At 37.9% G+C, this 15,004-nt stretch overlaps 3 protein-coding genes across 3 annotated transcripts; 1 reads left to right on the top strand and 2 right to left on the bottom strand.

Moving 5' to 3' along the window:
• Positions 1–467: 467 nt before the first annotated feature.
• Positions 468–1,092, bottom strand: LOC130990523 (uncharacterized). The gene is made up of 2 exons (XM_057914751.1): positions 738–1,092; positions 468–643 (listed from the first exon to the last, which is right to left on the bottom strand). Exons 1-2 carry the CDS (start codon positions 1,090–1,092, stop codon positions 468–470), a joined length of 531 nt encoding a protein of 176 aa, XP_057770734.1.
• Positions 1,093–2,252: 1,160 nt separating this feature from the next.
• On the top strand, positions 2,253–2,722 carry LOC130988819 (arabinogalactan protein 12-like). The gene has a single exon (XM_057912786.1). It carries the CDS (start codon positions 2,349–2,351, stop codon positions 2,523–2,525), a length of 177 nt encoding a protein of 58 aa, XP_057768769.1. The 5' UTR covers positions 2,253–2,348; the 3' UTR covers positions 2,526–2,722.
• Positions 2,723–4,536: 1,814 nt separating this feature from the next.
• LOC130988805 (uncharacterized) lies at positions 4,537–5,820 on the bottom strand. The gene is made up of 2 exons (XM_057912770.1): positions 4,888–5,820; positions 4,537–4,818 (listed from the first exon to the last, which is right to left on the bottom strand). Exons 1-2 carry the CDS (start codon positions 5,416–5,418, stop codon positions 4,720–4,722), a joined length of 630 nt encoding a protein of 209 aa, XP_057768753.1. The 5' UTR covers positions 5,419–5,820; the 3' UTR covers positions 4,537–4,719.
• Between the last annotated feature and the right edge of the window lie 9,184 nt (positions 5,821–15,004).

Below are 15,004 nucleotides of genomic sequence, written 5' to 3' on the forward strand. Positions count from 1 at the left end.
GTTAATTGGATACCCAAAACCCGATACCCAATTAGACAGCCCTATGCATGTGAATTGAAAATAATGTAGTGTCAATATGCATATGAATTGGAAATAATGTAGTGTCAGTATGCATGTGACTTGAAAATAATGTAGTGTCGGTATGCATGTGAATTGGAAATAATGTAATGTCAGTATGCATGTGACTTGAAAATAATATTGTGTCAGTATGCATGTGAATTGGATAAATACTTTGTCAGAATTGACTAAATGCTTTGGGAAGCTAAACGGATCCAATGCTATTCAACTTTAGAATACACTTCTTCATTAATTAAACATAAAACAAGTACATAACACAATTTCACTTGACTAAAATCACACAAATAGAAAGCACACAAACTAAAAGCACACAAATAAAAAGTACATAAACTAAAATTATATAGAAAGCACATGATTAAAATACCTTCACTCTCCAAACACAATTTTAATTAGTTGACGTTCATCTCTTCGTCTTTTGGAGATAAGTGCTCTTTCGACAACAATTGAAGCAACATTTTTTCTTTCATCTTCATTGCGTTTCTTTGCAACTTCTCGCGCTCTAGATCGATTCGAGTCTTTATTAACTCAGCTTCGGCATCTCTAGTGAGTCTCATTGCAAGAATTTCTGCAGCAACATCAGATTCATGAGTAGATTCAGATTGTGAGACCTTACATTTTCCTTTCCTTGTTGCCTTATCTCTTCCAAATTCCAATGGGACGAGTCGCAGTTAACTGTTCAGATGTTGGAGTTTCTAGATTAGATGTGATAGAAAATCCCCCATCTTTCGAAGTCTTTGATCTTTTCGAACTGTCACCACTTTGTTGGTCATCAACATCTTCACTTTGACGGCGAAAAACAGGGGTGGTATCATGAACATTCCACTTGGGATGTTTACTCATAATTTCATTAAATACAACCAAGTCTAGAAACTTGTTTCCACCTGCTTCGTAAATGGAATGAGCTTCTTTCTCAACATCGTTGTCGCTCATCCCACTTCTTCGAGCGTTTGCTTTCCTGCTAACAGCAACCCATTTGTTTATATTTTCGTTAAGACGTTTCCAGCGACCTTTCATCGATTCAATATTTCGTTCGTTGAGCTCATTCAGATTTTTTGCTTGAGTGTTGTGATACAATTTATGAACACGTGACCAAAGCGATTCCCCCTTTTGATTTTTTCCTCGAATGCTATCTTCGCTAGCATAGATCCAAGATGACATAAGGGCTACATCTTCTTTCACACACCAAGCTACATTTTTTGCCTATTTCTGATTTTTGTTTGAGCGTTGAACACCCATAAACAAATTACGGGAGACATTTTCAGATGTGAAAATTCTATGAGATGTAGGAATCTGACATAGATTTGGAGAAAATTGAGAATTTGGTGGATTTTCGAAATTTGGAAAAAAAAAATGAGGAGTCGGATAAGATTAAAAATTTGCAGAATCTTGAGGGTTAGGATAATCTTGAGAATTTTGATCATTTTGAGAATTTGGATAAAAATAACTGGGATGATTTGGATCCATAACTTAAAATGGAAACAAATTTGTGAGGAAAAAATTCAACGAAATGTGAAATGAAGAAAGAGAGAGATTTGGTTTGTGTGTGAAAATATGCTGAAATTGAGTTCTATTTATAGAGCTAAAAATAATAAAAAATTTAATATAATTTTTATATAAAAATCATTATTAAATTTTATTTATCATAATATTTAATACACCAATTAGACTTTGATATGTGGCAATATTTGATAAAAAAGAGAGAAGGGTGACCCTGGGGCGGCTGACATTCCGGGTTAGGCAATTTGCATGATTGCATTTTTTTTTTTTTTTGCCAATTGATTTGTCCTCAACGAGGGTCACCGTTGTGAATGGTCTTAGTGACTCGACCTCTCAACCTATTGATTAGAGTGGAAACGTCATATCAATTGAGCTACGCTTCATTGTTCATATTAAATAAGATTTTTATTTGAACACTCCTATGTATATATATATTTAAGGTTAAACATAGTTCAACTCAAAAGGGCTAAAAATAGTTTGATCACATTAATAAGAGATTGTATAAATGAGTTGAATAAATATATTGACCACTTCAAATTTCATGTATGTGAGGCGAAGGACTTGGCAAACCGGCCCTATTTTTTCTCTATTTCGTTTTACTAATTCAAGACTAGCTCAAACAAAGGTGGAGGCAACGCCCACCACTCACCAACCCTATATATACAACACAACTTGCTTCCACTCTCATATCAGCACCAGAAAAATAAATAAACACAAACAAAAAATAATTACAAAAAAAAAGGTAGTAGCTAGTAATAAGAAAAATAATAGAGATGGCATTGAAGATGAAGGTTGTGTTGGCAGCTGTGGCGGTGGCGGCATTGTCCGTCCAAAACGTGGCGGCGTCCGCGGAGGCAATGGCCCCGGCACCGGGCCCTTCGGACGCCGCCCCTTTGGTACCGGCGATGGTGGCTTCCGTTGCTGCAATGGCCTTTGCAATGCTCTTTTGAATTTTGATCACTTTTTAGCTTTTACTTAAATTCATGTCTTCATTTCTGCAGAGTCGTCCGACTCTCATTCTTTCATTCATAGCATATTAGTAATTTAGCAATTAGCATTAGTGATTGGTACGTTTTGTTTGGGTGGATGAGGATGAGGATGCCCTCCCGTTTATTCATTTTTATATAAAATCTATATTTCACCGCAATATTTTTTCATTTCTTTTGATTAATTATATTCTCTTATTATAAAATGAAGTAGCTAGGATGCCGAGTCACAAACAATTAAGTGATTAATGAGTGTATTAGTTTAGTGATAGAGTGATTATCAATTAGGGTGCTTTCTCTTTAATTGTAAATTTATCATGAAAAAATAGTGGACAAATAAAATTTCACATTTTAAATTCTTCATTTCTTTTCTCATTTCCTATAAAATAGAATTTAAAAATGGTGTGATAATATTATCTCTTATTTATAGTGAAGATGAGAAATGAGTAAGGGTCAAATTCTATTTTGTAGGAAATGAGGAAAAAGAAAGAAATGATTTAAATGATAAAATTTTGTTTATCCTTCATTTTCTCATGATAAATTTATAATAAAAAAGAACACATCCTTAACCATTGTTGGATTATAAGCTTGCGGGCGTTACAATGAAACAGAAAGGAGGAGATGAGATTACAAAGCAAAAACTGTATTGAGATTACAAAATAACAAAACCAGGAAAAGCAGCCGAGTCGAGGAGGATCCTCTTTCCGCAAGACGAGATACACCCCGGTAGTGCTCTCGATTTGGCGTGTCGTCCTCAAAGATAAAACGGCTTCGTCTCGTAGGTAGCAGCACTGCAGACCAACGAGCTCCAGCGAACTTAAACGAGGCGAGAACAGTGCTTCTGGACTATATGAGTGCAGAGAGTATGTGGATGCTAGAATGCAGATTTCTGTGTGTTTGGATGCATGGAGTGGTTGTCCTATTTATAGGCACAGTCCACTTATGGAGGATCCCGTCTAATAATGACGGCAATTACCAAGTAACCCCCACCCGTCCAATAATGACGGCAGTAATGACGGCAGTTACGTTGTAACTTCCTCCCGTCCAATAATGACGGCACTAATAGCGGCAGTTACGTTGTAACTCCCTCTCGTCCAATAATGACGTTCAATAATGACGAGAGTTATGGAGGTGTGGAAGCTTCTAGTTGGGAGACCAACGGGTCCTCCCGTCGGGTCGAGCCCCTTGTGCACGTGTGGGCCCAAACGATTGGGCCTCGTTCTTTGGACCGAGAAATCGTTGGTCCTTTGGGAGCTAAGGGTAGGCCCAAAGACTAACCCAAGAACCAATTGCCAAGATCCAAGTTTACGGCCGAGGTCGGGGACCGGGGCCGAGCGAGCGACGGCGGCGCGCGCGTGTGAGCTTTGCAACCCATCACTTGTGCACACAGTTTTATTACATGCACTGATGTAATTACTTATATAAAATCTTAATTATCATCCACAAAACAATGTGGGATGAGCATTAATTCTTCTTTAATGCTTATCTTTTCCCACAACTCCATGTTTCAAGTACCCAACTTTAAATAATTATTTCTCACTCACCGGAAATCGGTTTTGAGTAAATAAATATACTACGATCATCTACTCGGAACGTAGATCGATCTTGTGCCATTTAATTCTGCTAAATTAAATGTTTTCGGTACTCGAAAAATTATCAAACATTGGTTACTCACAACCAATTTCCAACAACCTTAACGTTTGATATCAAAAATTTCAAATTCAAGATATCTTTCAAAATATGTTTTTGCGAAGAAAAACCAGATACTTGTGTTAGCCTGCTCGATAGTCTCTTTCATGGCAGCTCATTTAAATATCTGTAAATTCCCCTTGTCAATTTGTCATTGGTCATCAGCCTATTACTATTTTATTTTAGTTGGCAACCGTTTTTGTGCATTAAATTATTTGTTTTTCTATTCAGTATATCCAGCTAATTACTGCTAATTAAGTATCCATTAATACTGGAAAAGAATGGATTACCAGTTTATGGGAAATTCATTTCAGGAGAAACAGCAGGCCTAATATTGCTGACATTTGTACAATCACAATCATAAACGCAATAATAGTTGTAGTTGAGATACAAGATTGATAGATAGATTGTGAATAAAGAGGGCACCGTTTATTTATCAAACATTGATTCCCTTAATTTGGTTTCCTCATCAAATTGCTGCATCATAGTAGCCACCCACAGTGATTCGTGCTCTGCTTATCGGAACTCCACTCACCGCCGCGATCGCCCCTTTTACCTTCATTCTTCTCTGCACGGACAAAATGTTACGTCACACCGGAGAAAATTTGCAAAATTAATTCCATCTGCGCATCCTAACCTTGTCGTCGGTGTAGATCCGAAACTGGAGCTTGTGGTTGTGGTGGTGAGGATGTTTGTTGGTGAAGACGATGATGCAGAAAGTGGCTGCCGCCACTCCGAACGAGCAGATAGCGCCGATCCCGCTCAAGCTCCGCTTCCACGCGTTGGCGCCGTCGTCTTTCTCGTTCTCGATCGCCATTTCTGCATCGAATTTGCAAGGATCTTCCTTAGCTTCAAACTTGCTTGGCTTGGGCGACTCCACTTTCATGTCGACAAATTCAGCCTCCTTCATCTTTTTGAAGAAAACTTGTGAAATCGGATCCTGATCGGACTCGATATTAATCTGAATCGGCTGATCAGGATCGGGAGCAGGGAGAAGGCGACTGGCGGTAGTTTCGACAAATTGAGGGGGTGGCGGGCAGATGAAGTAGTTCGTGTGGACAACAACGGCGGCGGCGGGGTTGCGGGAGTAAATCTGCTTGCCGGCGTCGTCGCTGATCTCGAGGTAGCCCTCGTCGGAGAGGAGCTCCCACTCATCCTCAACCTCCATTCAATCCAATTGCGTAGAATAGAAGAATAACTGATTTGATTTTGATTTTGATATAGTAATAGTAGTAGTAGTGCGGTGGGGAATTCGATTTTGGTTTGCTACTACGACTACGAGTGAGAGAGCTAATTCGTCTATTTGCACTTGGAGAGATGAATCGTGGAACTCATTTCTTCATTTCTTCAAAAACATGTAGATGTAGATGTAGATGGTGCATGGGGCCCACAATTAACCTCCAGCTTACTCTTCTTCATTGGACTCAGCTGTGCCTCTAGATATTTTCTTTATTTTCTTCCGAATATTGATTTGTTATTTGCGATGGGTTTGATGTGAAGGTCGTACATATCATCAATTCAATTTTCATTTTAAATAACATAATTAAATAAAATAAACTAACTTCACCTTCACCTATGCTGCTAGCTACCTAGAGTAACCAAGGACAATTAGATCCAAAATCTAGTTATACCACTAATTTTATTCTAGAATTTGTTAATTCGCAAACTAAAAAGTGTAAAATAGTGTTTCGAATTAAAACAAACATGGTAGAATTAAGTATGCTCGGAAATTTATTGTTATGGCTGAATCCTTTTTTTTTTTTTTTTTGATCGGGCGTTATGGCTGAATCCTAATTTCATCAATTCACATCATCACTTAAGGTAATTAAACCCTAACCAAGTATAAAATTATTTAAATTTTTATTACTTATAATTTATAATTTCTATTAAAACTCAACAAAATGTAACTTATACATATTAAATTAAGATGCATTAATTACTCTAATATAAAAATATTTTTATTTATTATAATCATAAATACAACGTAAAGTGTAATACGAAAAATAGTGTTTGAAGCTAATAAAAATGGAAGATGGCAGAAATAGAATAAGTATGGTCGGGAAAGTAAAGAATGAATTGTAGAGAAAAGTGGAGAATCTCAATATTTGGTTTAACAGCTCATGAAATATGTTCGGAAAGAAATGGTACGAGTTGCTTGGTGGAGGTGGAGAGAGAGGATGGTGACATGATGAGGGAGAGAGAGAATCCCGCATTTTTAGCCTAACTATACTAGTATATGAATCCGCATCCAACACCGCAATATTGCAAATGTTTTTTTTTTTTCATCTTCAATTTCTTTATTAATGACGTCTTCTACCTTGATTCTTTTGAGATTCAATTATACATAAAATCCAATTTATGATGTATCTATTATGAATTATCAGTCATAGAAATTCTCCTTTTACTACAACCGACAATATTTTTGTTCAACCAAAAAGATAAGAATAAATATAGAGAAAAAGAGATCCCACGTAGAATAAATTTTGGGTTGTATTCTCCTACAACGTCAATAATATTTGAGAATTCTTATTTTCATATTAACATGCGTCCACTTTGATTGTAATCGTAAATTTATCACAACAAAATATGAAAGGAAATTTTGTCTTCATAGAAATTGTTGGGTATCTTCGCCTAACCAGGGTTGCACCGCTTGGTTCCCGAACCTCCTGTCTTCCCCACTCGTGCTCAAGCACTTTAGTCTTCGTCTTCTTCTCTTCAGATCTTCGGTTCTTCTCTTCTCTTCTTCTTCTTCTTCTTCTCTTCCTCTGAGTTGTGGCTTCTTCCTCTGTCTTTTCTTCTTCAGATCTGCACAAAAGGAAGATAACAAGTGACAGTAGAAAGAACAGGAGAAAAGAAAAAGGAAAGAGATGAAGTTCAGAGAAGAGGAAAAGGTGTCCTCGGGACACAGGGGCTCAGATTTTCCCCTTGAACTCAGCGACCCTTCCGGCAGCTGAATGATCAAGACCAGGGATGGACAACGGAGCAGCTTCTCAGCAGAGCCACCACTAGCAGGAGCCAAGTACAGAACTCCGGCAGCTCAGATCTACTCAGGTAACCACCAAACAGGGCTCCGATGAACAGGAAAGCCCGGTGATACCACCACTCACACGGGGAATCCCGTATTATCAAAGGAACAACCACACTTGAAAGGAATAGCAGAGCCTTTCTAGCTTCGATAATACGTTATCCCAACATGAGAGAGCATCAGGGTTTTAAGGAGAGTAACAGCAACGGTAGGGAGAATCGCCATTGAAGGTGCTGGAGAAACCAAGGCAAAAGGACGGTGGGAAGGGGGGAGGAAACGAGGAGTCAGAGAGAGAGAGAGGATTAGGGTTAGAGAAGCGGCGCTGAGTGAAGTGAGAGAGAGAGTGGGGCTGGGGTGGGGTATATCCGAGGATGAGTGGGCTAGGGTTTGTGAATGGGCTCGGTTCTGGGCCCAAGAGATGGCCCAGACAAAAGAAAAAGAAGGGGAGGAAAGAATGAGAAATGGACCAACCTCACAGAAATCTCTCATTTAAAAAAAGAAGAACAAAGAATTTTACATTTTCTATTTCTTCTTTTCATTTGGCGATAAAATTATCATGAAGTATTGATGTGATTATATTATTTCTTTTTGAATGAGAAAAAATAAGAAATGATGAAATTCTTTATTAAAGACGATAAAGAATTTAAAAGAATGATTTTTTTTTTCTATGAAATATTTTCTTAGCATGCGTATTCAAGAATACAAAAAGTTGACTAATTGAATACTTAAAAGTTAGTGTATTATGAGAGGTCTTGGGTTCAATTCCCGCCTGCGTGCGGTGATATTTTCCCACTTTAGGTGGTGTATTTTCGCTGCGGTGTTGTAAGATTAGCCAAGAGGTATTAATAAAAGATTAATTGGTATGCATGTTGAAAATGAAAAAGAGTTAGCGAAATGAGGGGTTGCAAAGTGGCGGACGTGGTGCGATCATGGGCAAAGGGCGGAGGGAAGGGCATGGACCACTACTACTTAGCCAACTGCTAACCTAACCATTTTCATTAAGTTACGTCTACAACTACCACTACCACCCCCAAACTTCTCTACATCTCAAACCTCATTTTATTTTTTCAAGTATTCAACTCAAGATCCTCTAAAATTTTGTCCTCGTATTCAAATCGATTTCAATGATTATATTAAATAAAAAAATTATCAGACATATTTTTACGTTAGTATACAAAACTAAAATTTAATCAAACTTAATTCAATAATTTGCAGGCTATTATCTCAAAAAGCTATTCTGCTTGTATGATGGTATAAGAGATAGTATAAAATAATATGGAATCGTCCAATATCCATTTCTTCTCTCTCTCTCTCTATTATTTCAATTGATTTGTAATTTACTATTTTACGATGAATCAATTAGTATAATTTTTGGGTTAACTTGATTGTTAAAATAATAATTACATGCCAAGATCATATAGCTATTAATTGGTCAACGGAATGGTCTTTTACCATGGGTTTAATGCCCAAGTCTTGACAAATTTTGTTTAAAGAAAAAGAGATTTTATTGAGAGCAAATAGATGATAAATTTTAATATTTCAAAACCAACACATCTTCGAGCCCAAATCGATGATCACACTCTGTTATAAATTAAACTTGTCACGATTTCATTTCATTTCATAAATAAGAATTTCTTTTATATTGTCCTGACAAGCTACAACTTGGCCATCATATAACAAAATTTGGCATATCGAGGGGAGCGCAATGTGAAGCAAGTTTAGGTCAATAAGTGAGTAACAATGGGCCAAGAACTAACTATGAGGTTAAATTGGGCCACTAAGAAAGCCCCATCACTTTGTGTAGGATTATAGTCATAGTTAATAAAAGGGTAATTCTATTTGTAGCCCCCATTTTACTCCTTATAGCCTCTAATTTAAAATAATAATTTAAAATAATTACAATTTTATTAATTTAGCCTTTACTTCATAGCCCCAAATTGGCGAAGAAAAAGAAAACATCTTCCACACCGTCTGCAATCCCGCCGACATCGACCTCTGCCCACCGCGACGCCGACAGCCGCCGCCCCAGCACGAGAGCTAACGCCGCACGGAAACGCCGGAGAACTCAGATCGCGTTCTGAAATCGCGTCTGCCACCGAGCCTCCTCACCTTCCGCACTCCCGTCGCCTCTCCTTCGGCTCTACCGACTCACACCGCCTCCGCCTTGGGGAAATCGCCGCCGGTCGACGCGAAACGAGAAGGAGGCGCAATGAAAAACATTGCCCATCTCCCCGTTAGATCGCGTCTCCTACTGGGAGCTCTGCCATCCGCCTTCACACCGTTCTTCCACACGATGAACGGTCGTCGAGCAGACAGCAATCGCCGGAGGAACCGCCGCCCTCGACGCCAACGTGTGGAGCTTCAATGCTCGACAGATCCGGCGTCCAGCAAGCGCGATTCCAGTGCTAGGCGGAGGCCCTGTGCGCACCAGGAGCGGCGCCCCTCGCCGGCCTCCTTCGGTAGCTTCTTCCCGGCACTGGGCTTCTTCTCCGCCGGAGATTTCTCGGCGGCGGGTTTCTTCTAGGCGAGCTTCTTCTCTCATTTGGCTGCTGCCATTGTTGTGCTTGCGTAGAGAAGTATAATTCTAATTATTTGGGGCTATGGAGGAGAGGATAAATTAGTAAAATTTAAATTATTATTAAATATTAATTTAAATAGGTGGCTACCAAGAGAAAAATTGGGGCTATGAATAGAATCACCCTTAATAAAAAAGTGTGTTCTAATTTGTCATTGCTATCTGCTTTATTGGGCTGTCCATATTATGAGACATCTACAAGCTGATATATTGGGAATTTGGGATCGTACCATCTCATAAACAAAAAGGGCTGGTGTTTATTGTTTAATAAATACTAGTACAACAATCCAAATCATAATAAATAAATAAATACTAAAACAGTCATTCATCGCCTGAAAAAGTGAATATAACCCTTGTGGCATACACTATTGTAGTGTTTCCCAAACAAATTGAACCGGCGAGCCCAACTGTGAGCCGGTCCAGCAGTCAACAATTTTAAAATCATTGATCACGGTTGTTAATCATAATTGGGATGGGTGATGCCATGAAGCAACTCTAGTTTACTTGGAAGAACTTCAATCCTCTTCCAATTTTAAAGTCATGAAATAGAAATACTAATATAATTTAATTGCTCAAGTCTTTTTATATTATTTGAATGTTTATTACTTAGTGGGTTGTTTTCTTGTTGTAAAATGACGAACTTTTTGAACTTTTATCAACATCTATATTTCATAAACTAAAGAGATCCTCATCTCTGTATTTCATTGCTCTTTCCAGTATTATAAGAATCAGCATAATCGAGTTGTGATCTTTGTTGAGAGTTCCTGTTGCATCTAGAAGAACTGTAATCGATAGTTGTTGATCTCGATAGTTGGGAAAGGCCATTTAAGGTTCAACTAGAAGAACTGTAATCGATAGTTGTTGATCTCGAGTAAGTGTACATTATTGTATGGGGAATACACTGGTTGCGACTTTTCGTTTTTGGAAAAATGATAGAATTTGTAAGTTAGCAAGTAGTATTAACTAACTTTTCGGGTGACTAGAATCATCACAATTTGGCGGAAAAAAATTCCAGAGATTGCAATTGTTTGTGAAGATATTGTTTTGCATCAATCGGTGGTTTATGAGAATATGCCGCCTTACTGTCGGGTATTGGACCTAGATTCTTGTATTTGAATTGGCCATTATTGAGAGAAAGGGTAGAAGCATCCCAAGACCAGGTAAACCCTTGCTTGGTTTCTTTTTCTTTTTTATAGTTACTTCATTATAGTGCGTATTTCTTTTCCTTTACTTTGTACAGTACTGTATCTGTCTACATTTACTTCATTATTCTGCTTTTTTTTGTAGTTTTTTTTTTTTTTTTTTTTTTTTTTTGAAGTAGGAAAAGTAGGATCTTGCTTGGGTTTTGCTCAAGTGAAGCTGGAAAGGGGAAAAATATGAAAGATATTATGGACTAGATTAGGATATATTTGATATATTCTAATACTAAGTAAGACAGTTCAAGTGTGAATTCCTTAGTCGTAATTGTTGACTCAAGTGTGAATTCCTTAGTCGTAATTGTTGACTAAGGAAGACAAGACAATTTAGAATTGTCTTCTTCGCTTATAAATAAGGGAGCTTGGTCTTACGAATCGATATATGAAAATATACGAAAACATTAGCTTAGAGCTTTTGACTTGCAAACACTAAGAGAGTACTATGGTTTCAATCGGAGATTTCCTAGCTGTCAAAGATTGAAACATGCACTGGGAATTGTTCCTGCATCGAATCGACATGCACGTGGATACCTTAGTAGTGGATTCACGACACGAATCGAGACGCACGTTTACCACATAACAAGTAAGTTATTCTTATTGTTGTGTACGTATGCTATCTCTACACATGATGCATTTGTAAATCTAGATCTAATCCTTGACTGTTATTTCCGCTGCGTATCATTCGATGATGTCAAGGATATCCAACAGTGGTATCAGAGCCCGGGGCTCGATTTACAATTGTGATTGTGTTCTAATTGTTTATGGGTTAAGAATATGTGATTTTAGAAATCTGAAACTGGAAATTGAAATCGCAAGTTTTGGAAATTTGGGATTAAGGAATTTCGAAACCATTTTCTGAAATTGGGCTATCTTTGCTGGGCCATTCGCCGGATCCAAGCCGACCACGTTCATGAACGAGGTGGCGACGGTGGCTCGGGGCTCGCCGGTGTGCAGCGCCCGACCACCAGTCGGCAGCTGCGTCGTGGCTTCAAACCGACGCGCCGCTGCACCTCTTTAGCAGTCCCGCCATCTCGGGCTTGGAGTCCGAAAAATGAAGGGCGACTGTTGGTGGAGGTCTTGCGTGCCGGAGGCGGCGAATCCACGGCTGTGAACGGCGACGAGGAGCTTCGTGCTCTTTCGGCCGGAATGGCTGAGGAACGGTGAGGACGCGGGCAGGCGTCTGGAGACGTCGCCGCTTACCTCCGACGCGCCTTCGAGCCGCGACCGGCTGGGATCCGTCCAGCTAGAGCGCCGTTTCTTCCTCCGCTGAAAACGCGTCCCCTCCGATGCGGCTTCGAGCTGCGACCGGCGTGGAGACCTCCGGCGTGGACGCGCGACGTCTGACGGGCGAAGAGGCGGCAGCGGGGCTCCGGGCGAGGCGACGGGAAGGAGAAAGGGGCAGCGGCTGCTGCTGCAAACCCCTTTTCTCAAACCCTTATTGCTGAAAGTTGATTTGGGCCTCGGTCTGGGCCTGGTCTGGGCCTAGGGCTGCTGGGCTTCTGTTTCTCTTCTTAAGAGGCTGGGCCTGCGAAATTTTAAAATATAAATGGCCCTTTTGGGCTGAAACTGTTTTATAAAAAAAAAATGTTATTAATTTAGAATTAATAATATTAATCCCAATTTCAGAATTGAATTTATTAATTAGATTAATAAATCTTGTTTATTATCATTTTAGAAATAATAATAATCAGTGTGTTTATATTAATTTGGAATTAATATAAACTAATTAGATTAATGAATTTTATTTAGTATTATTATTTTGAAAGAATAATATTGAATGCAAATTTATATTGATTTGGAATTATAATAAATTGACTAATTCATTAATTTGATTTATAAATCATGAATTATTATTATTTTTGAAATAATAATATTTGATGAGTTTTTATATTAATTTTGAATTAATATATGAAATTATTATTTTTGAAATAATAATGTTGGAGTATTAATTTGGAATTAATACGAATTGATTAACCCATATTTTAATTGGAGAATAAAATTTTAATTGGATTAATGAATTTTATTCGTAGAGATTCTATGTTGTTTTGTGATAAGCATGCTATTTGATTTTATGCTTATTTTAACTATAGTAGTTAGAGACCGCTTTTATGCTTGGGTAGGCGGCACCCAGTATATGTAGTCCGCGTTACTATGTATGGGTAGGCGGCACCCAATACGTGTGGTCCGCATTTCGTATGCCTGGGTAAGCGGCACCCAGTAATTGTTTTGCTATTTAATATTGGATATTAAATATAAGCAATTAATATCACATGCTAAATCCCCATTAAATATAAGTCTTTGTGTGAGCACAAAACGCGTCGTCCATCATAATTGTCTGAGCAACCCATCCTTTTCGATCAAAGAGTATTTACATAAAATTGTATGCTCTAATCTACAAGGCCAAGGCTCATTCATAGGTTGGCACCGTGTGATGGGGTTGACTTACTTAAATTATTTTGGAACGCAAAGCGACCAAGAATGATTTAAGGACGCAGATTAATTGGATTAATCAACCAAGAGTTGCAAAATTGTTGTTGCAATTGGCTTAGAGGCCTACTAAGTGATATTATTGTAGTCATCAGCAAAGCAGAGGCTGCATAATATTGACTTGGATCTTGGACCACTAAGATTTATATTGATTATAAATCCGTATTTTATGTTGGGGGCATAAGATATGTTAAAATTAGTGGGAGCTAATCAAAACAAAATGCCTTGTTTGATTAGTAAAATAAATGTGACTTTTTGATTTGATTCATTTTACTGTTTTCTTTTATCTCTGTTTTATCTGCAACTGTTTTGTTATGTTTGTTGGATACGGTAAATTGACTAGGTCAAACTTTCTGGATTGACCGCGTAATTTGCGTTTGGTGCTAAGGCTAGATAGGATTGATTATGTCTTGGAGAAATCAATCCACATCATCCTTAATGTGACTTTAGAAACTTTCAAAATGTTTGACATTGAAAGTTATAAGAAACATATGGATGATGTAACTTCTGCTAAATATGTCATGATTGTGTCTATGAGTTTGGAACTGCATAAACAACGTGATCATATGTTTTCGATTGAGATGTTGATACACCTGAAGAGTGTTGATGCTTTAGAAGCTAAGACCATAAAGTATAAGATACTCATGGATCTCTTCAGGATTAATCTACATGGAGTAGACAAGGTCTCTATGAATGTCTTGAAAATGATTGAGTTAATTGAGAGGATGGCCACGATTGGAACGAGACTATTCGATATTTGTCTCAATCAACTTAATCTTGCAGTAATGATCTGTCTCATTTGTGAACTTCATAGTGAATTAAAAATGAACAATAGGACAGTGACACTGCCATGAGTTTCATGACATGTTAAGGAACGATTTTGAATCGTCTTCCACTAAGGACAAATAAGTTCTTATGATTAATGCTTCTGCCAATTCTAACCCAAAAGGAAAGAAAAGGTAAAAGAATGATCAAAGAACTAAATTTTGTATCCTAAGGTGGAAACCAAAAGAAGCAGAAGTTACCCAAAGATGAAATGCCTTTTTGTCAAGAAAAGGACACTGAAAGGAATAATGTTTGATGTTCAAAACATTGGATGTTTTGATAGCAGGATTTGGTATGTTTATCATTGAGGTGAACATGTCTACTAACAACTCATGCTCCTGGGTATTAGATACGAGTTATAATTCACACATTTGTTAAAATGTGTGTTGTCTAACTAAAACAGGAGAGTGGGACCAAGGAAATTTGACTTACGCATTTGTTTTGAGCAATAGTTGTTGCTAAATGCATAAGGTCTTATGGATTTGATCTATCTTTGGGTTTGTGGACATGTTAGATTGTTATTTTGTTCTTGGAATTACGAGGAATATAATTTCCATTCTCGTGTTAGACATTGAAGTTTTTCATTCCATTTTGCGAATAGAATTTATTCTACTTTGCTTAATGGAGATGAAAATATTTCACTTGA

The sequence above is a fragment of the Salvia miltiorrhiza genome, chromosome 6 (genome assembly GCF_028751815.1).
Source record: "Salvia miltiorrhiza cultivar Shanhuang (shh) chromosome 6, IMPLAD_Smil_shh, whole genome shotgun sequence".
Lineage (NCBI taxonomy): Eukaryota > Viridiplantae > Streptophyta > Magnoliopsida > Lamiales > Lamiaceae > Salvia > Salvia miltiorrhiza.